This window comes from Triticum urartu, chromosome 3, assembly GCF_003073215.2.
Source record: "Triticum urartu cultivar G1812 chromosome 3, Tu2.1, whole genome shotgun sequence".
Classification (NCBI taxonomy): Eukaryota; Viridiplantae; Streptophyta; class Magnoliopsida; order Poales; family Poaceae; genus Triticum; species Triticum urartu.
This window is the reverse complement of record NC_053024.1, coordinates 515,652,048-515,673,099: the sequence shown is the minus strand read 5'-3', so window position 1 is coordinate 515,673,099 and position 21,052 is coordinate 515,652,048. Positions and strand designations below refer to the sequence as shown.

The 21,052-nt window shown below is 43.9% G+C and overlaps 1 protein-coding gene across 1 annotated transcript; it reads left to right on the top strand.

Moving 5' to 3' along the window:
• Window positions 1-14,263: 14,263 nt before the first annotated feature.
• LOC125544723 (proteasome subunit alpha type-2) lies at window positions 14,264-19,288 on the top strand. Its single transcript, XM_048708469.1, has 11 exons — window positions 14,264-14,492; window positions 14,575-14,651; window positions 15,967-16,031; window positions 16,131-16,177; window positions 16,966-17,041; window positions 17,162-17,229; window positions 17,734-17,803; window positions 18,200-18,285; window positions 18,493-18,555; window positions 18,635-18,700; window positions 19,038-19,288. Exons 1-11 carry the CDS (start codon window positions 14,452-14,454, stop codon window positions 19,084-19,086), a joined length of 708 nt encoding a protein of 235 aa, XP_048564426.1. The 5' UTR covers window positions 14,264-14,451; the 3' UTR covers window positions 19,087-19,288.
• Window positions 19,289-21,052: the final 1,764 nt, after the last annotated feature.

The window sequence follows — 21,052 nt, the reverse complement described above, 5'->3', positions numbered from 1 at the left end:
TCTTGGAATCATTCCGATAGTATTTTGACGAGAACATTGTTCTTGGTGCCTCCTGACATTCAGGGGTTGTGGCAGTGTCCCGAGGAGTTGAGTTCCAAGGTGTTGTCATCACAATTTTATCATTGCAGTTCTGGAATACCTGAGTTCGCCGACATCGAAAATCTCTTTTCTGCAGTTGTTGGTGAGATAACCTCAACGTCACCCAGTACTGGGGTGGGAGTTCGGGAGTATTGACATAACTCGTATAACGGATGCTTTTCAAAGGTTGAGGTACATGATTTCCGAAGGTTTCTTGGTTATATGTTGAAGGATGGATATAGTTGAATGTAGAAATTGTTAGGTTGGGTGAGATATTATGCTTCCCCTGTATCCCCAACACCCGATTGCATAACCAGAGAGTTTCGGGAGTTTCATAGGTAGGAATTCAAGTAGCTCTAGTATTTCTTCCCGCAGATATTTGGTTTGTGATTGGGTAATCCTTACCATTTATTTGTTCATATCCGTACCTTGTTGCTTTATTCATCTACCTTTATCTAAGTGGCTTCTCAACCTTATGGACGTGTGATGATTTACTTTGAAATTCATTCGTTCATCCTTGTTCGAATTTTAAGACTATATGTTGCAATTTCTATCCATTGATTCATGTTGAATATCTGTCTTTCAAGATTCTAACGGATGTCACCCTTTTCAGGATGGCTCATCCAACACGTCAGAATCCGGACCGCAATGATGGGAATCAGTCAAACCCTTCGCCACCACCTCCACCTCCGAAGGCATGGCAAGCTATCATGGCAGCCACCAACGCCAACACTCAGATGCTTTTGCAACTCTCGCAAGAGCGCAACCAAGTGCAAGGCAATCAAGGAAATCAAGGCCAAGGCAACAATTAGCCTCAGTTTGCTACCCTCAACCAGTTCCTCGCAAACCAGCCGAAGTCTTTCAGCAAATGTGTCGAGGCCACATATGCCAACGATTGGCTCGTGGACATTTGCAAGCATTTTGAATGTAGCAATGTCAGACCTGAGGACTTTGTCAAGTTTTCTTCGTTTCAACTCAAGGACCAAGCTGATGAGTGGTATCAACAATACAGAGATTCCAGAGAAGGTCGTGTGATTACCTGGGATGATTTCCGCCGAGACTTTAAAGCTCATCACATTCCACCAAGTGTGGCTGAGAGCAAGCGTGAGGAGTTTCACAATCTCAAGCAAGGCAGCATGTCCGTGTACCAATATAATATCCAGTTTCATAAACTTGCTCGCTTCGCTAAACAAGACGTTCCTGATAAAAAGAGTATGATCTATCAATTCAGAGGTGGCCTCAGAGAGGATCTATAGTTAGCTCTCGTGCTTCTTGAGCCGACCAAGTTCGATCAATTCTATAACATGGCACTAAAGCAAGAAGCTGCTCAGCTCAAGTGTGAGGCTTCTAAGAAGAGAGTCAGGCATGTAGTTTAGTCTTCTTCTTCATCACAAGTGGCAGCTAAGCAACATAAGTTCTGGTTGCCTCCTCCTTCGTTTCGCCAGCCTGTCACATCCCTGTGTTAGTCATGCATTAGGATTGGTTGAACATGTGCATCATGTTTAAATTCCCAGAAAACTGAAATGGGGATGACAGAACCCCCAGCACCCCCTTGGAACAACTAGGGTTTACTAAAAACTTTTTTCAATGAACCTGAAATGCCCTTCTAAAAAGCCCACCCATTTTGTTTTGGGTTAAAACCTTTGACAAAAATGGTGCACATTTTTCTAGGACATCTTAAGGTCATTGGATTAATTCTTATAGTATTTGCATTTGGGCATTTAAATGCTATAAAATATTTTAAATGCTCAAATAATCATAAACTAAAATGTTTGTTGTTGTATATATTCTAAGCAGTAGCCATGATTAATTTTATGATTTTTGGAAATGCCTTGGCATTTTAAATAAAGCCCTGAAGATACAGAAATAATAGAATATATAAAAAACAGAAAAAGAGAGAGAGAGAGAGAGAGAGAGAGAGAAACTTACCTGGCGCAGCCCACCTAACCCACCAGTCGGCCCACCTGGCGGCCCAGCACTGTGCTGGCCCGCGCCAGCCAGCTGCTTCTTCCCCGCCAGGCAGGCAGGGAGGTGACGCCGGCGTGCCCGAGCTCGCCACGGCGCCACCTGCTTGCCACCCGCGCCCCTGGACGCCTCCACGTCGCGCACCGAAACCCCTGGACACGCCATTCCCCCCTGTCTCTCTCCCTCGCCGTTCCCCACCATGGTTGACGCCCCTGCCGTCGCACCGTCGTCGTAGCCACGCCCTCTGTCGTCCTCACGCCGCGCCATCATGTCCACGAGCTCCGCCGTCGTCCACTACTTCGCCCCAACCCATCCCCGAGCGCTCGCTCGCCCCGGAGACGCTGCACCGAGCTCATCTTCAACTCTGGCCACCGGAGATCCCCTTCGCCGTCCCCGCCGCATCAGCTCATCCCCGACCTCGCCGACTGCCTCGACGTGACCCCCGTGAGCTCAGCCACCTCTCCACCCTCTCTGTTCCCTCTCTCGAGCCCCGTAGCGACTGCACGTAGCTCACCCGCACGCACCGCCGCGGAGCTCGTCGCCGACGAGGCTCCGGCCACCCAATGGCCGCGCCACCCTGTCCACTAGTCCTACCGCACCCCCAGGAGCTCAACGCACCAAACCACGCGCCTCTCTGTGCCCCCTAGCGACTAGCTCGACCTCACCCGAGCTCCGACCGCCACCAAACTCGTTGCCGGCGTCGTTTCCGGCCACCCCAGCTCCGGCTACTGCCACCACTCGACGCGGCTCACTCCCCGCAACACGTAGATGGTCTCCGCCATCCTTTTGGTCGCCGGAGTGCAAAACCCGAGCCCTCCGCCGCGTCTGGCCTCGCCGGCGAGTTTGACTCGGTTTGACCCCGTGTCGGCCCAGGTTGACTTCCCCCCTGAGTCTATGACAGGTGGGGCCGGCCTACTAATTAGTTTAGGATTAGTTTTAACTAATTTTAATTAGTTTAGTCACTAACATGTGGGCCCAGGCCCCACTGACAGTAGTTAGTGTTAACTTAATCCTGTTAATTAGCTGAGACACTGACAGACAGGGCCCACCAGTCAGGTTTGACCTGGCCGACCCAGTTGACCCGCTGACGTCACACCTATGTCATGCTGACGCATTAATTCAATTACTGGATTTATTCTTTAATAGGAAATTCCAGAAAATAGCCAAAACTTCTAAAAATCATAGAAAATCAACCATAGCTCCAAATGCAAAGATTTATATATGAAAAATGATCAGAAAAATTCAATCTATCCATCTGTAATGGTTTCATGCATGACAAAACAAGATAACCTTGCTGTTTAAGCAAAATAAGATAATGCACTAATAAGGCTAAGTTAAATGAACTATCATTTGAATCTTTGATTCAAATGGGTTCATTCCTTTCTGTTTTAGCTTGCATTAGGCCAAGACACATTCATTTTGCCATGTCATAGCATGCATCATATTGTTGCATATTGTCATGTGTTGATTATGTTCGGTGTGTCTTTCGTGGTAGGTTCTGCCTCCGAGGATAACCCCGAGTATCCGTCTGAAGGGCAGTACCCTACTACCACTACATCAGGCAAGCAACCCATCGATCATTCCGATACAAACCCATGTTCTCGCTTCTGCTCTTGTTTACTGCATTAAGACAACGCGATTCAAACTACTATGTGTTGCGGTAGTTGAACCCTTATCCTCTGCATGACCTGTCATTGCCACAGTAACTAGATGAAACCCACTAGCATGTGTAGGAGTTGATTGAGCCATGTATGTGGTTCCTACCTTGCTATGCCTGCTATGCTTAGAGTTGTGTCAGGTCTGGTTCATCCGGGTGATGGGCTAGAGTGAAATGATTATGTCGGTAATGTGAGGGATGTGTTGAACATGTTTTGGTAAAGGTATCGATGAGAGGCCATGTAGGAGTACATGGTGGGTTGTTTCATTGAGGCCGTCCATAAGAACTGAGATCTGTATGCGTGATTTAAGATTCAGCTACTACCACACATTGGGCCCTGAAATATGACCCCGCTCGACTTACTGACCCCTCTCGCCCTCTGTCCAGGAGTTGCAACTAGTTTCTGGTGTTTGTAGGTTATGTGTTGGCGGCCGTGCGTAGCGCTGACCCTAGGGGTGGGCTATGATGCAGTAGATACACTATGGCCGGGTATGCCGGGCGCCCGTTTGGCGTCTCGGGACCCTATACACATCTTTTGGGGCCGTTGAGGACACCCTGGCCGGATTTCCTTGCGGATGGAACCTGAATAGGCGATAAACCTGGACTAGAGACTTGTGCGGTTAGTCAGGTTGTGGTCTACACCCACGTCGGTTTTCGCTTGAAGTCTGCCGAGCACATGTCGTGTGCAGACGCTAAGTGGTGGAAACATGTGTGACGAGGTACACCCCTGCAGGGTATAAAACTATTGAATAGCCGTGTCCGCGGTAAAGGACTACTTGGTTGCCTATACATTTCATAGACAAGTTAATGGATACTACTAAAAGACTCAAGATAAGTGTGAGTACCGAGGATGGCCCTCTCGTAGGATGACGAGGGAGGATCCCCGGTGGAGTATTGTGTTGGTGAGTAGTGGACTTGTGTGCGAAAACTATTTTACTAGTGGAGTCTCGTAGGATAGCTTAGCCAAGAGTCAAAGCTGGCTTGCTGCTATAACTCCACCACCTTCTTGAGAATAAGCATGTATGGTAGGTTCTGATGTAAGACTTGCTGAGTACCTTTGTACTCATGTTTGCTTAATTATCATTTTCAGACGACAACACCGCCCCCTCCGATGGGTTCTACGTAGACCTTGATGTCGACGAGTGACTAGCCACCCAGGTGGTGATCTTGGCCATGGAGGGCCCTATGTAGATAGACAGGCTTCGAGAAGCCTTCTTTTTTCTAGTGTCTGTACTCAGACTATTTGCTTCCGCATGTGCTTGTATGCTTGTATGACTTGAGTGTTGGGTCATGTGACCCCTACCTGTATGAACATGTTATGTATGGCTCTCTGGAGCCTTTAAATAAAGTACTTGAGTTGTAGAGTTTTGTTGTGATGCCATGTTGTATGCACTCATATCGGGCATATTGTGTGTATGATTGAAATGCTCGGTATGAGCGGGATCCGACAATCTGGTTGTTTATCCTTGGTAGCCTCTCATATGGGGAAATGTAGTCTAGTGCTTCATGAGCGATAGTAGTCCGCTACAGCCCGGTTCACCGGAGTCCTGCTAGCCCAGCACTACTGCTCTGGACACTTGACTGGCCGGCATGTGTTTCACTTCATTCCTATGTCTGTCCCTTCGGGGAAATGTCATGCGGTGACATCCGGAGTCCTGCCTAGCCTGCTACAGCCCGGGTTCCCCGGAGTCCTGTTAGCCCTGTGCTACAGCCCGATTTCACTCGTTGATGACCGACATGTTCGATGTGATTCATGTATGCCTGTCTCCATAGGTCTGTGCCGCTTTGGGTTCACGACTAGCCATGTCGGCCCGGGTTCTCTGTCATATGGATGCTAGCGACACTATCATATACGTGAGCCAAAAGGCGCAAACGGTCCCGGCCCATGGTAAGGCGACACCCGTGGGATACCGTGCGTGAGGCCGCAATGTGATATGAGGTGTTACCGGCTAGATCGATGTGACTTGGAATCGGGGTCCTGACACAGCCCTACTAGCAGAAGAGCAAATGTGGCAATGGATCTTCCCACCCACCCAACCCAGGCTATCAGAACAAAGCTCAGTCTCAAACTCCAAGGTCAAGTGCTCCTTATCATCGTCCGCTCTCAGAGGTTACTTGCAACAAGTGTCAGCAAAAAGGGCACTATGCAAAAAATGCTTCAACCAAAGGCGCCTTCCGCCTCCTCCTCCTGTGAGATCTTCAATCAATGTAGTGGTCAAGCATAATCCCAAGCATGCTAAGGTGAACATGATGAACGCAGCTCAGGCAGAGGATTCTTCAGAAGTGATCATGGGTAACCTTCCAGTTAACTCCATCCCTACTAAAGTCTTATTTGATACTGGTGCATCACATTCTTTCATGTCATACCCATTTGCATCGGAACACAATGTTGACACAGAGATTTTGTCAAAAGTTATGCAAGTTGTTTCTCCGGGAAAGCTTATGACTTCTAGTTTGGTTGCTCCCGATGTCTCTGTCCAGTTGGGCAACTATAAATTTCTGTCTTCTCCAATTGTTCTTGGTGACTCAGATATTGATCTAATTCTCAGTATGGACTGGCTTTCTAAGCACAAGGCTCAGCTTGATTGTGCCGCCAGGGAAATTCAATTGACACACTCTTCTGAGGAAGTGGTCATCTATGCCGCTCGGGACGAAACCATTCGACTGTTTTCTCTCAATGAGAAGGGCGAGTTGAATGCCATCTCTCAGATTCTAGTCGTTTGCGAATACTAAGACGTCTTTCCAGAAGAGCTTCCGGGAATGCCTCCCCACCGGCCAGTTGAATTCGTTATCGATCTTGAGCCTGGCGCGAAACCTGTTTGCAAGTGCCCTTACAAGTTTGGACCAGAGGAGTTGAAGGAGTTGAAGAAACAACTCGATGAACAAGAGCGTATGGGTCTGTCAGACTGAGTTCATCTCCATGGGATTGTGGTGTCCTTTTTGTCAAGAAGAAGGATGGAACAGAACGACTCTGCGTCGACTATCGTCCATTGAACAAGAAGACAATAAAGAAAAAGTATCCACTTCCCAACATCAATGAGCTATTCGAGCAACTTAAAGGTGCTAAAGTATTCTCCAAGCTTGACCTCCGTATGGGTTATCATCAGATTCGCATTCGTGAACAAGATATCCCCAAGATAGCATTCAGAACAAGCTATGGGTCTTATGAATATACTGTCATGTCTTTCGGCCTTGTCAATGCTCCCCCAACATTCTCTCGCATGATGAACTTCATATTCAACCCTTACACAAATGATTTCGTCCTGGTGTATCTCGATGATATCTTGGTCTTTTCCAAGAATAAGGAGGATCATGCCAAGCATTTGAGATTGGTGCTCGACAAACTCAGAGAGCATCAATTCCATGCGAAGTTTTCTAAGTGTGAGTTCTGGCTTGACGAAGTTCTTTACCTTGGTCATATCATATCCGCCAAGGGCATCGCTGTTAATCCCGAGAAGGTGTCCGCAATTGTGAATTGGGAACCTCCTCAGAATGCCAAGCAGCTCCGCAGTTTTCTTGGGCTTGCAAGCTATTGTCGAAGATTCATTGAGAATTTCTCTAAGATTGCAAAGCCTCTTTCCAACCTCCTCCAGAAGCATGTCAAGTATGTCTGGACGCTTGAGTGTGACGTTACTTTCAACACCCTCAAAGAGAAGCTGGTCACAGCTCCTGTCTTAACTCCTCCTGACGAATCCAAGCCATTTGAAGTTTTCTGTGATGCCTCCTTACAAGGTCTCGGTGCTGTGTTAATGCAAGAGAATAAAGTTGTGGCTTATACCTCTCGCCAGTTAAAGCCCAACGAAAGGGACTACCCCACTCATGATCTTGAGTTGGCGGCAGTTGTTCGTGCATTATTAACGTGGAGACATCTCTTGCTGGGAAGGAAAGTGGACATCTTCACAGATCATAAGAGCCTCAAGTACATCTTCACCCAACCCAACCTCAACCTCAGGCAGACTCGATGGGTCGAAATGATTCAAGAATGCAATCCCAGTATTGAACATACTCCAGGCAAGGCCAATGTCATTGTAGATGCTTTGAGCAGGAAGGCTTACTGCAACAGCTTAATTCTCAAGCCCTTCCAACTGGACCTTTGTGAAGCTTTCCGCAAACTGAATCTCCAAGTTGTTCCTCAAGGCTTTCTTGTCAACCTCCAAGTCTCTCCTACTTTGGAAGATCAAATTCGTGAGGCACAACTCCTGGATACCATGGTGAAGAAGGTGAAACATGGGATTGCCAAGAGCCAACCCAAATACAAGTGCTATCGCATTGATGACAAAGACACTCCATTCTTCGAGGACTAGATTGTGGTTCCTAAAGGTGATCTAAGGAAAGTCATTATGAACAAGGCGCACAATTCCCTTTTATCCATTCATCCTGGAAGTACGAAGATGTACCATGACCTCAAGCAGTCGTATTGGTGGACTCGAATGAAGCGAGAAATTGCTAAATTCGTGAATGAATGTGATGTCTGCAGAAGGGTGAAAGCAGAACACCAATGACCAGCTGGTCTCCTCCAACCTCTTGCTATTCCAGAATGGAAGTTTGACCATGTCGAGATGGACTTCGTGACTGGATTTCCCAAGTCCAAGCATGGAAATGATGCTATCTTCGTTGTCATCGACAAGCTTACAAAAGTGGCCCATTTCCTTCCAATCAAAGAATCTATCACAGCAGCTCAGTTAGCAGAGCTATACACCTCCAGGATTGTCTCCTTGCACAGTATTCCACAAGTGATCTCTTCAGACCGCGGAAGCATTTTCACTTCCAAGTTCCGGGACTCCTTCCAGAAGGCCATGGGCACCAACATTCGCTTCAGCACAACTTTCCATCCTCAAACTAGTGGCCAAGTCGAGCGAGTAAATCAAATCCTTGAAGATATGCTCAGGGCTTGTGTCATTTCCTTCGGTATGAAGTGGGAAGATTGTATTCCATATGCAGAGTTCTCCTACAACAATAGCTTCCAAGCGAGTTCGGGCAAGGCCCCATTCGAAATTCTCTATGGCAGAAAGTGCCGTACTCCTCTCAATTGGTCAGAGACTGGTGAATGCCGACTTCTTGGCAATGACTTAATCACAGAAGTTGAAGAAATGTGTAAAGTCATCCGTGAAAATCTCAAAGCCGCACAATCACGCCAGAAGAGTTACTATGGTAGTAAGCACCATGACTTGGCTTTCGAGACCAGAGACCATGTATACCTCCGCGTCTCTCCAATGAAAGGCACTCGTCGCTTCAGTATCAAATGGAAGCTTGCCCCGAGATATGTGGGTCCTTTCAAGATCATTGGAAAAAGAGACGATCTCTCCTATCAACTTGAGCTTCCGTCCAACTTCGCAAATGTGCACGATGTGTTTCACGTGTCATAGCTTCGCAAGTCCTTCAAGACTCCTGAGCGCACCATCAACTTCGAAGAGATTGATCTCCAAGAAGAGCTGTCTTATCATGAGCATCTGTTGCTATTCTTGAAGAAACCGAGCGCAAGACTCGCAACAAGTCAATCAAATTCATGAAAGTGAAGTGGTCACACCATTCCGACCGAGAAGCCACCTGGGAACGCGAGGACCACCTCCGTTCCGAATATCCGGAGTTCTTTCAGTCCTAGATCTTGGGACGAGATCCTCTCATAGTGGTGGAGTGTTGTAACACCCCGGATGTAATTTCCCATATTTGTAACTCCGACTCTTGCCATTTTCGGCTTTTAAGTTATGAAATTCCCTTCGTGGTTGGGTTTTGTCTTCGTTTTGCATTTTGTTCATGTCATGCATTTTCATATCATGTCACCATGTGCATCGCATTTGCATTCGTGTTCGTCTCATGCATCCAAACCTTTTCCCCGTTGTTCGTTTTGCAATCCGACACTCCCACATGTATTGGCGCACCCCTCTTGTCTCTTTTCGTGAGCGGGAGTAAAACGTTCTCGGAATGGGCCGAGATTTGTCAAGTGGCCTTGGTACACCACCGGTAGACCGCCTGTCAAATTTATTTCCATTTGGAGGCCGTTTGATGCTCCAACGGTTAACTGGGTAACCGCAAACACCTCTTTGGTGTTGCAGCCCAACACCCCTCCAAAACAGCCCAATAACCCATCTAAACCATCTCCATGTTCTTCGTCGTTGGATCAGGATCATGTGGGCAAAAACCGCACCTCATTTGGACACTCCAAACTCCCTCTACCTGTAAATATGTGCACCCCCTCCCAATTTCCGGGTCCAAATCCTAGCAATCGCCCCACTCCGCCGCCGGACACATCTGGATTACACCCGACGAGTCGCCGCCGCCGCCCGTAGCCAGTGGCGTGCTGCCATGTGGCCGCTGCCACCTCCCACCGCGCCAGCCCACTCGGCCCGGGGCGGGCCCCCGAAGCCCGAGCGCCGCACGTGCCTCCCCACGCCGGTCAACGCGCACCCGCGCTCGCATCGCCCGGCCGCGCCGCCGCCAACCGCGCCCGCCGCCACCGACGCGCCTCCGCCGCCCGGCCTCCTCGCCGCCACCTCCGCCCTAATCCGGTCGAGGAGCGACCAGATCCGCTCCCTCCACGAGCTCCGGCGAGCTCCCCGCCCTCCGGCCACCGTCTCCCTCTCCTTCGGTGACTTCTCCGGTGAACCTCGTGCACCGCGCCCGAAAACCCTAGATCTCGCGAGGTTGACTCTATTTTTTCTCTAAGTCCCTGTTATTTTCATGCCATGTTCATCATGTCGTATCTCGGTGCTCGGTGCTCCCAATCATGCATATGATATGTCAAATTGTTCGCCTCGTTGAGCTCTTCATATTAGAAGCATTTCCATGCAAGTTACTGTCCTTTATGATGCCATTTTCATTGTTGCAAGAGTGCTATAAAATGTTAGCTACTGGTGCTTATCAGATCATGGTGATTTGTCATTTTTGTTGCATTTGGATGTGTGCATCATATGAGCATGAGGTCTACATGTGTTTTGAACTACATCATGCCATATTTACAGGGGTGCAAGTCTTGTATTTTTGTGATCTATGTGGTGACTAGCACAAGCATGCAAACTAGGCTCTGTGATGTTGCTGTTTTCAGGGACTTAGAATTTTGCTAAGTCTTTTCCCTGCTGTTATTTTGATGGCATTTAAACTTGATGCCACATAGTGATCCATGCTTATTTTGGGATACTTCAGTAAGGATGTTTTGAACATGTGGTTATGCTCTATCCATTCATGCCCCTGTTTGAAATTATGGAGTGTTCTAGCATGTATTTTTCTTTCTCTACTTTGCTATAAAATGTTCCTGGCAGTTTGTTAACATGTTAATCCCATATTGCCATGGTTGTTGCTAGTGATCTTACCATGTAGCTTCATTAACATGTCATATTGCTATTGGTATGCTTATGTTGTCATGCAATGCTTTGTGGTGAGTGGCATGAGCTTGCAAAGTCGCTATCATAAATCTGTTTATGCCATGCTCTGTTTTTCTTCCAAGTATGAAACTGTTAATAAAACTTACTATGTTTACATGGGTGCCATCATATCTTCTGTGCCTTTTTGGCTCATGTTTTGTAAGGAAATTTTGTTCTATGCATTTAGTAGTATCATTCCATGCCTTTGTTTGCTATGGTATATTCTTGTAGCATGTTGTTTGCTTGCTCCAAACGTTGCTTCCTGGTATTGTTTTTGACATGTTAGTATTTTCACTAAGTCTGTGAAGCTGATATCTTTTGCACTATTGTCATGCATGTTTGAACCTGTTCCTGTGTGATTTAGCCGTAGCTCAGTGTTTATGTTTTGTCAACCATCTCTTTTACATCACTTCCATATGCTTTGTTGCTATGTTGGAGTGCAGTAGCTTAGTTTCTTGTTGCATTCTAAGTGGCATCATGCTGTTAACCGCAGATTTACGTCTTTCTTGTGATGCTTGCGATTTGCAAACCGTGCATCCGTTTCCGGTGATCTTTATATCGATTTCAACCGAAATCATCCCATCTTTCCAGTGGCGTACTTGGTTTTCCAAGTTGATGCCTTGATCATTCTTTACCTTCCGGAGCATGCATATGCATTGCATACCATGTCTTGCATATCATGTCATGTATTGCATCATGTTGCTTGTGCATTGCACCATGATTGATTGTTGTTCCATTGTCTGTGTTCTTGCGTTGGGTAGAGCCGGAAAATGAGTACGTGAACGAGGAACCTGTTGAGTACGCTTACGAGGATCAAGCTTTCGACAACTCTGAGTACTTTGCAGGCAAGATGATCATACCCTCGAAATCACTTCTATCTTTGCTTGCTAGTTGTTCGCTCTATCGCTATGTCACACTACCTACCACTTGCTATATCATGCCTCCCATGTTGCCATGTCAAGCCTCTAACCCACCTTCCTAGCAAACTGTTGTTTGGCTATGTTACCGCTTTTGCTCAGCCCCTCTTATAGCGTTGCTAGTTGCAGGTGAAGTTGAAGTTTGTTCCATGTTGGAACATGGATATTGTTGGGATATCATTATTATCTCTTATTTACTTTAATGCATCTATATACTTGGTAAAGGGTGGAAGGCTCGGCCTTTTGCCAGGTGTTTTGTTCCACTCTTGCCGCCCTAGTTTCCGTCATACCGGTGTTATGTTCCTTGTTTTTGCGTTCCTTACGCGGTTGGTTGTTATGGGAACCCCTTGACAGTTCGCCTTGAATAAAACTCCTCCAGCAAGGCCCAACCTTGGTTTTACATTTGCCTCCCTAAGCCTTTTCATTTGGGTTCTGCAGACTCAAGGGTCATCTTTATTTTAACCCCCTCGGGCCAGTGCTCCTCTGAGTGTTGGTCCGAACCGAGTAGACTGCGGGGCCACCTCGGGGAAACTTGAGGGTTGGTTTTACTCGTAGGATGTCTCATCCGGTGTTTCCCTGAGAACGAGATACGTGCGACTCCTATCGGGATTTGTCGGGACATCGGCTGTTTCGCTGGTCTTGTTTTACCATTGTCAAAATGTCTTGTAACCGGGATTCCGAGACTAATCGGGTCTTCCCGGGAGAAGGAATATCCTTCATTGACCGTGAGAGCTTGTGATGGGCTAAGTGGGGACACTCCTGCAGGGTATAAACTTTCGAGAGCCGTGCCCGCGGTTATGTGGCAGATGGAAATTTGTTAATATCCGGTTGTAGAGAACTTGACACTTAACTTAATTAAAATGAATCAACCGCGTGTATTGCCGTGATGGTCTCTTTTCGGCGGAGTTCGGGAAGTGAACACGACCTTGTGTTATGCTTGAACGTAAGTAGTTTCAGGATCACTTCTTGATCACTTCTAGCTTCTCGACCGTTGCGTTGCTTCTCTTCTCGCTCTCATTTGCGTATGTTAGGCACCATATATGCTTAGTGCTTGTTGCAGCTCCACCTCACTACTCTTTCCTACCCATAAGCTGAAATAGTCTTGATCTCGCGGGTGTGAGATTGCTGAGTCCTCATGACTTATGGATACTTCCAAACAGTTGTAGGTGCCGAGGATACCAGTGCAGGTGATGATACCGAACTCAAGTGGGAGTTCGACGAGGATTCAGGCCGTTACTATGTTTCTTTTCCTGATGATCAGTAGTGGAGCCCAGTTGGGACGATCGGGGATCTAGCATTCGGGGTTTATCTTCCTTTTTATTCGGATTTGACCGTAGCCGGTCTTTGAGTGTATTTGGATGGTGTATGAATTTTTTATGTATTGTGTGAAGTGGCGATTGTAAGCCAACTCTTTATCCCTTTCTTATTTAGTATATGGGATTGTGTGAAGATTACCCCTTTTGCGACAAAACTATTATGCGACTATGTCTCTAAGTCGTGCCTCGATACGTGGGAGATATAGTCGCATTGTGGGTGTTACAGCGGATCACAAAGAGTCACACCATGAAATGCCCACCAAATACCGCAATATAAATATAAATAAAACACACTCTATCATCGACCCACCCGCCAAACTAAATATTCCATGAGTCAAAATATAAGGGATACCAGTCCCGTAGAAAATCATTTTTTTACTTTGACCAAGTTCAGAGCAAAAATATCGACATCCACAATATTAACAAAAAAGTATGGAAATTCATTTCATGATGAATTTAAAAATATCAATTTGATATTTTGATATATTCTCTACAAATTTGATGAAACTTAAAAAGTTTGACTTTTCAAAAAAGTAATACCTCTTATATTTTGAAATAGAGCGATTATTTTTTGAAGAAACCCAACAACACCAAAGGTGCAGCAAAGCGCGCCCAACCCTTCTATTACTTAAGTATATGCCCAACAAGTAACAATTCCATGATAATCATGCAAAGCGATTCCATGTATAAATTCATGTAAAAATTCCATAATGAGGTTTTTCGAACATAGTAATTTCATGTAATTTGAATATAGTTGCATGACTCATAATTCCAATAAAATTTCCTCCAAATTGCAGTACAAATATATCGTATGAATTTTTTTTCTAAAGACTCTAATCTGCGAATTAAACTACTACTAAAAAGATCCAAATCCACTATTTTTTCATAAGTTTTCTTTGAATAAAGGAGCACTGAGAGAAAATCGGCCAGAGTGGGTCTCAGCGCCTTCTCAAAACCTTGCCTGTTTCCGGTCCGGCCCAGAATCATCTTCTTGCGAAACACTCCGCTCTTCTCCGTTTTCCTCTTCTCTTCGCGTTCGACACTGCTTCCGTCCCGTCCCCCCTCCGTCTCTCTTCTCTAGCAGCCGCCTCGCTCTCTTGCTCCATCCGATCTCCTCCCGCAGCCCGAGAAAGCCGACGAGGTAGTCCCGCGCTTCCGCCATGGGCGACAGCCAGTACTCCTTCTCCCTCACCACCTTCAGGTTTGTGCTCCCCCTCTCGATTGGGTCCGATCAGGTGCGATGTTGGGGCTTTGATCTGACTTTTCCCCCGATTTCATTGCAGCCCGTCGGGGAAGCTGGTGCAGATCGAGCACGCGCTCACGGCCGTCGGATCGGGCCAAACCTCGCTTGGCATCAAAGGTGCGATCCGCGCAGTAATCATGCTCAGTACTTTCCGCTATTAGTAGCTTACGCTGCCAGCATCGATTTGCGGCGGAACAAGTTTAAGACAGCGATGCGAGGGTTTTATGCACAACATTAGGTCGATGCGGAGGGTTTCCATTCTTGCTTCTCAAGTGTGAATTTAGTTCGCATTTTAGGGTTCGACATCGTACGGCTTATGACACTGCTGATGTCAGTTAGGTTTTCTCCTGTATCTTTGGCATCATAGAATCACGTAGTAGTATTTACACTACTAGCTGTGGGACTTACCGATTGCATATGATTTGTTATGCTTGTACGTGCCATGGAAATCATTGATCTGCAAAATTCAGGCTTCCAACGACAAGAGGATGGAGTGCAAGCCTTTTTAACACATAAGAAATACTAGTTAATAATCACTGCTCTTTTGTTTGCGGCTGGCGATAGGGCTACTGTGCCAATTTAAGGCACTGAGATTATTTGCAGATCTAGGCCCAATTTTCCTTCATGGAATTGCGTGTGTGTGCAACGGCCTGAGCTTTAGGAGCTTCTTCATGTCTACAAAGACTGATATACCAGCTAATAATCCAATGCTTTTTGATAGACACATGCCCATGATGTCAATGTGTTTGTCTGATCATGTTCATTTTTAATCTGTATTGTTTTACATTGTGCTTATGAGTGCGAAGTTGATGTTTGGTGTGACATATTTTCAGAAGTATACATATGTTTTGTAAACTACTGACTACATAGGAGCACATCCATTGTAAAGTTTAGAGTTCTGATTGCCTTCTTGTACTCGGATGTTCCACAGTAACTGTTAGAGTGCGTTCTTTGCAAAATTGGATTTATATGTACCTTGGAGTTGTTCGATTTTTTTTGCTTACTGGTAGAGTGGCCGGATGATGTCTACTCACCGAGGCCCTAGGAGATTTAGAATAATAAATTCATGATAAGTGAACAATTGCACATTATTTGTTTTCTTCTTTTTCAGCATACCAAGCAGTTGTATTGTGTTGTGTTGTGGAAGTTAAACAGTGGTCTATTGGTTTTTTGCCTATGACCTTTTATTGACAACTGAATGAAACTAATGTTTGATATCAACAAAAAACACTAATGTTTGCCATGCACTCTTTATATAGCTACAAGTTAGCACCGATATGTTTCTTTCTTCTATTATAATTTACTAATGATTGAATGAATTTTAGCTTAGTTTGTATGGTGCATATTTTATCAGTTATTTTACTGTTCTACAGCACTTTCACTTCCCTTTCTGAGTGACTTATTTTCTGAGATATGTGCGTCATGTTTGTAGCTGCCAATGGCGTAGTTATCGCCACCGAGAAGAAATTGCCTTCTATTTTAGTGGACGAAACATCTGTAAGTGTAACATCATCCTGTTTTTTTTTCTCTACTTGCCATCTTTTGTTGTTATCTCAAAAGAAAAATGCTAATTAATCCGTTCCTGCAAATTTCTAGGTGCAGAAGATTCAGTCACTGACTCCAAATATTGGAGTTGTCTACAGGTATTTTTCCAGTGTTGCTTGTTATTCATTTTTCTATATTGTAGAAATATTTACATAAATGTTGCTGTATTACTATTACCCTAACTAATGATGTATTGGTTAATGTTCTTAATTCTCAATGATGTCTGAGCTAGTATTGCTGTGTTTGCTCCTACATTTTTTTCACTTTCATCACTGATGAGCTTGTTGTATAAATAAAGGATAAGATGAACAATTTGTCTGAAGGTTTTTCCCTTTATCCATTTCACCTTATATGTTGATGCTCCTGAAAAGGCAAAAATTTAAAATACCTGTACAGAGTATGCAAGGAAACCAGCTGATTATAGATCAATCAACGTAAGGTATCTGGGAGAAAACATGAATCGTTCACCCTTTTTAGGCGACATGATGAATGGGCAAGCAGGGTTGTCATTACCAATTTACTCCCTCTGTCCCAAAATAAGTGTCTCAACTTTATACTAACTTTAGTGCAAAGTTGTACTAAGTTTGAGACACTTATTTTAGGACGGAGGGAGTACCATGCAAACTAGTACTGGTGCGAGCTATTACCTAAAGCATTGCTTGACCACAGAAGTGCACATTGGAGATCAACAGCTAGACTTGTAGTGCCAACAGCTAAGCTATCAGAATAACCTCACCTTTTCCAAACTGTTTATCAAATCTCTCGACTTGCCACCATGGCTCCATGAATATATTTCCTAGTTGATGTTACTGAGATTTGGTGTTTCTTGCAACTTCCAAGTGTCTCTTGTTGCATGTATGTGCACTTACCTACTTGTTATTTCCAGTGGGATGGGTCCAGATTTCCGCGTTCTTGTCAGAAAAAGTCGGAAGCAGGCACAGCAGTATTATCGGTTGTACAAGGTAAGATGTTATTTTAATAAATTGCCACTTTGTATAATGTGCAGGTCACCTGTAGCCATGTTCTGTCAGTTTTCCCTAGCAAATATATGTTTTCTGATTATTATTCATTTTCAAATGCAGGAAACCATCCCGGTGACCCAGCTTGTCCGAGAGACTGCTGCTGTTATGCAGGAGTTCACACAATCTGGGTATGCTACTGTACTTGGCACTTTCTTTTTATTATACTACTAGTGAAGTTACGAAATTGTTTAAATCAGTCACTTGTTATACCTAAATTACTATTAGAACAATAAGTTACTTGGTATTTTTACCGAAAGCTTCACAATGCCATTTGATGTAACTTGTTTTTGTTAACAAAAATTCAAATATGAAATATAACTTCAATATCTGTTGATTTCGTCACTTAATTGTGAAACACAACAATGTATTACACATTTAAAATCTCAATATATAGGGCCAGAGTACACTATCTGCAACCGATTTTTTAGATCTTCACTTAATAGGTGAGCTCAAGAAACCGAGGTTTTTAAATGCTAGTCACGACGCAATTCGACACTCATACATATAATAGTAGATAAGATTTGATTTTCACATGCGTTTTGATTTGCTTTACACGTGACAGCTAAATCGCAAAAGTCCAGTTCAAAACTGAAAAGAAATATATGTTGTACTCATAACCTTATTTGTTGCAGTGGTGTAAGACCATTTGGTGTATCACTGTTGATTGCTGGGTATGATGACAATGGTCCGCAGTTGTATCAGGTATGTGCAAAGAGCTACTCCCTCCGTTCCTAAATATTTGTCTTTCTAGCGATTTCAACAAGTGACTATATACGGAGCAAAATGACTGAATCTACATTCTAAAATATGTCTACATACATCCGTATGTGATAGTCATTTGAAATGTCTAGAAAGACAAATATTTAGGAACGGAGGGAGTACATGATAGATATCTTGTTATTTCCCTTCCCACTATTTCAGATTCAGTCGCTTGTTAGTTTGCACCAGATTTTTGTTACTTTTGACTGATATTTCACATGTCATAGGATTTGTATTACTTTTGACTGATGTTTCACAAGGCAGAAACTCATATTGTTAGGGTGTAGTAGTTACTAGTTACAAAAATGCTGGATTTCTCATTGTTGATTATTTCTATAGGTTGACCCATCAGGATCTTACTTCTCCTGGAAAGCATCAGCGATGGGGAAAAATGTGTCAAATGCAAAGACATTTCTTGAGAAAAGGTAGATGAAGGATCTATCTATCCTACCATTACTATTGGTCACAGTTAATGTTTCAGTGTTATTTATCTCAATCTGATAATCATACTAAATTGCATTCTATTGCTGTCCATCCGTTCACTAATACAAGCAGCATGTATGTTATCAAGGTTATTATTATTTTCCCTTTTTGCATGGTCATGATTTAGCTGACATAGCTTTAACTTCTAGATACACCGAAGATATGGAGCTTGATGATGCCATTCATACTGCAATTTTGACTCTGAAAGAAGGGTAGCTACATCTTTCTAGTAGTTGGCTTATGCTACCAATTCGGTTGCTTATTGAGTACTGACTGTTTCCGGACTTTCAGATATGAAGGTCAAATCTCTGCCAACAACATTGAAATTGGAGTTATCCGGGCTGACCGTGAATTCAAGTATGTATACGAAGTCAATTACGCTGTTTTTACTGCAACATAGTTATCAGATACGGAGTACAATTTTTCCTTTGCCTCTTTTTCCAACCCTTCCTAACTTCTTAACATTGGTCACAATAACTTTCATTTGCTCGCTAAAAACTTGTGCTACTCTTAACTAATCTGTTCATGTTTCTCTTGGTCGTGTAGTTTGTATTTGCCTGCAATTTTTAGTATGTGTCCAATATGTGTGCGCTTCTACTCTTATTTTATCGGTTGTAACTGTCATACTCTGTTTGATTAGAGTACAAATTCCTTTCTGCATTCTGACTAGTAACACTTCCCGTTCAAAATGCAGAGTTTTAACTCCAGCAGAGATCAAGGATTTCTTGGAAGAGGTGGAGTAAGTTGCCCGTTGACAGTTTACTGTCTCGAACAAGAAAAGTTTCCGGTCCATGAAGCTTGTCTCATGTTTTTAATTGGTCACTTAAACATATTGTAAACTGATTCGCTCCAGTGACACCGGAAGAACTTACATTTGAAGCTTTGTGGATGGGATTGTGGACATGGAAGATAACCTAATGTTAGGTGTATGTTTTGTTTGGCCAATCTCTGGATTTGCTTGGTCATTTTAATCTGGTCCCTCATGATTATCAGCTTGGAAACAAAGCACGACAGAAACTATCTTTGGTGGATACTTACCACGGATACATGGCTGCTGTTGCAAGTTTAAATTTAGTTTAAACCACTCAACATGTACTACTAGTTCTTTCTTTGGACCGAACTAATAAGAGCAAATAAATTGCAAGGACAAGCCAGGGAGAAAAGAAAGGGGAAAAAAATGAAAGAAATAGGAGGGAGAAAAGAAACGGGAAAGATGAAGGCAATAGGAGAAAATTACACCAGCTCATCTCCATGCAACCTCACATTGGCCCCGTTGATTTTTTTTCCATCGAAAAGGATCAGATCTATTATACGAACGCACAACCGAATACCACTCTTGCCTATAGGAGTAGGCCTTTTGACACTTGGAAAGTCTTCGTGCATGTGCCCTTGAAGAAACCTAACCTCCTCACCGTCTTAAGAAGACAACAAGAATATACATTGGAGCTCTGTCGACTAACTACGTTCAGACGGACGAACTCAAGAGAATCAAAACCTAAAAGACAAACTCGAAGAAGTACCACCATCTGCTTGAGCGTCACACCTGTTAGGATTAAAAAACTCTAACCTAAACTACTAACTTCCGTCGGAACAGCAAGCAAAAGGAACGAAAATCCATAGGCTTGCCGGTGAAGCCTGAAGGAAAAAGTTTGGGCTAGCCGCCTAGGGATAGAGAGGAAATGAGACGAAATAGTCCAACACTACTTCAGCGGCCCCTGTTGACCTGATCTTCTCCCGGCCAAAAGAAATTCCAACAATGCTTGTTGATCTTGTTCAAAGAATCGATGGGAAGGATAATAGTGATTATAGCATAATAGCTCGACATCTGATGGAGACCATTTTGCGACGCCAAGTGTGAGACAACAATCGATTTTGGAAATAAATGGAAAGAAGAATAGTGTTTACGGTTTTGCTAAAGCCTATCTAGATGTATTCAAGTATTGCACATCTAAGTCCTATGTTATTGGTTTTACGCAGAGATTTGTGTGGGTATTTTCTTGTTGTCTTTTTATTTTATTTTTTATAGTTGATTGAGTCACTTAGATGTATAATAACTAGGGCACGCATAGATGTACCCAAGACAGACCCGTGTGTTTATAGCATCATAGGTCGGCCTTTGATGACCAACCGCAAGACGACAATCAATTTTGAAAATGGTTGGGACGAAAGATGCCAAACAAAACTTAGAGAGGTGAGGTGAAGCTATCTGGAAAGAGATTGTGGGACTTGAGGTCGTCGTTGGCCGCACTAACAACAAATGTCGCTGGTGGAAATGTGAATTGTATGCCAATGGCGTTTTCATTGCACAAAGCTGCAACAAAGCTAGCAGAGGGGGAGGGGGGGGGGGATGCAGCTTTGCGCAACGGCTTTTCCCAATTGCAATACATACATTGCAATGTTATTATAATTAATGTTTTGTTCCAAAATTTAACTTATTAAGGTGGACCCACATTTTTGGCATATATACCTGTCTTGTTAAATAGAGATAATGATAATTATTTGTTTAGTACTCCCTTTATCGAAGTCAAATTATACAAAGTTTGACCAAATATATATTAAAAATATCAAGAAACAACAATACTAAAGTTATATAGCATGAAAATAAACTTCATATTGTGATTGTTGATATTTTTACCTATAACGTTAGTCAAACTTTATAAAGTTTGACTTTAAACAAATTTTATATGTAGACTAAAGAAATGAAGGAAG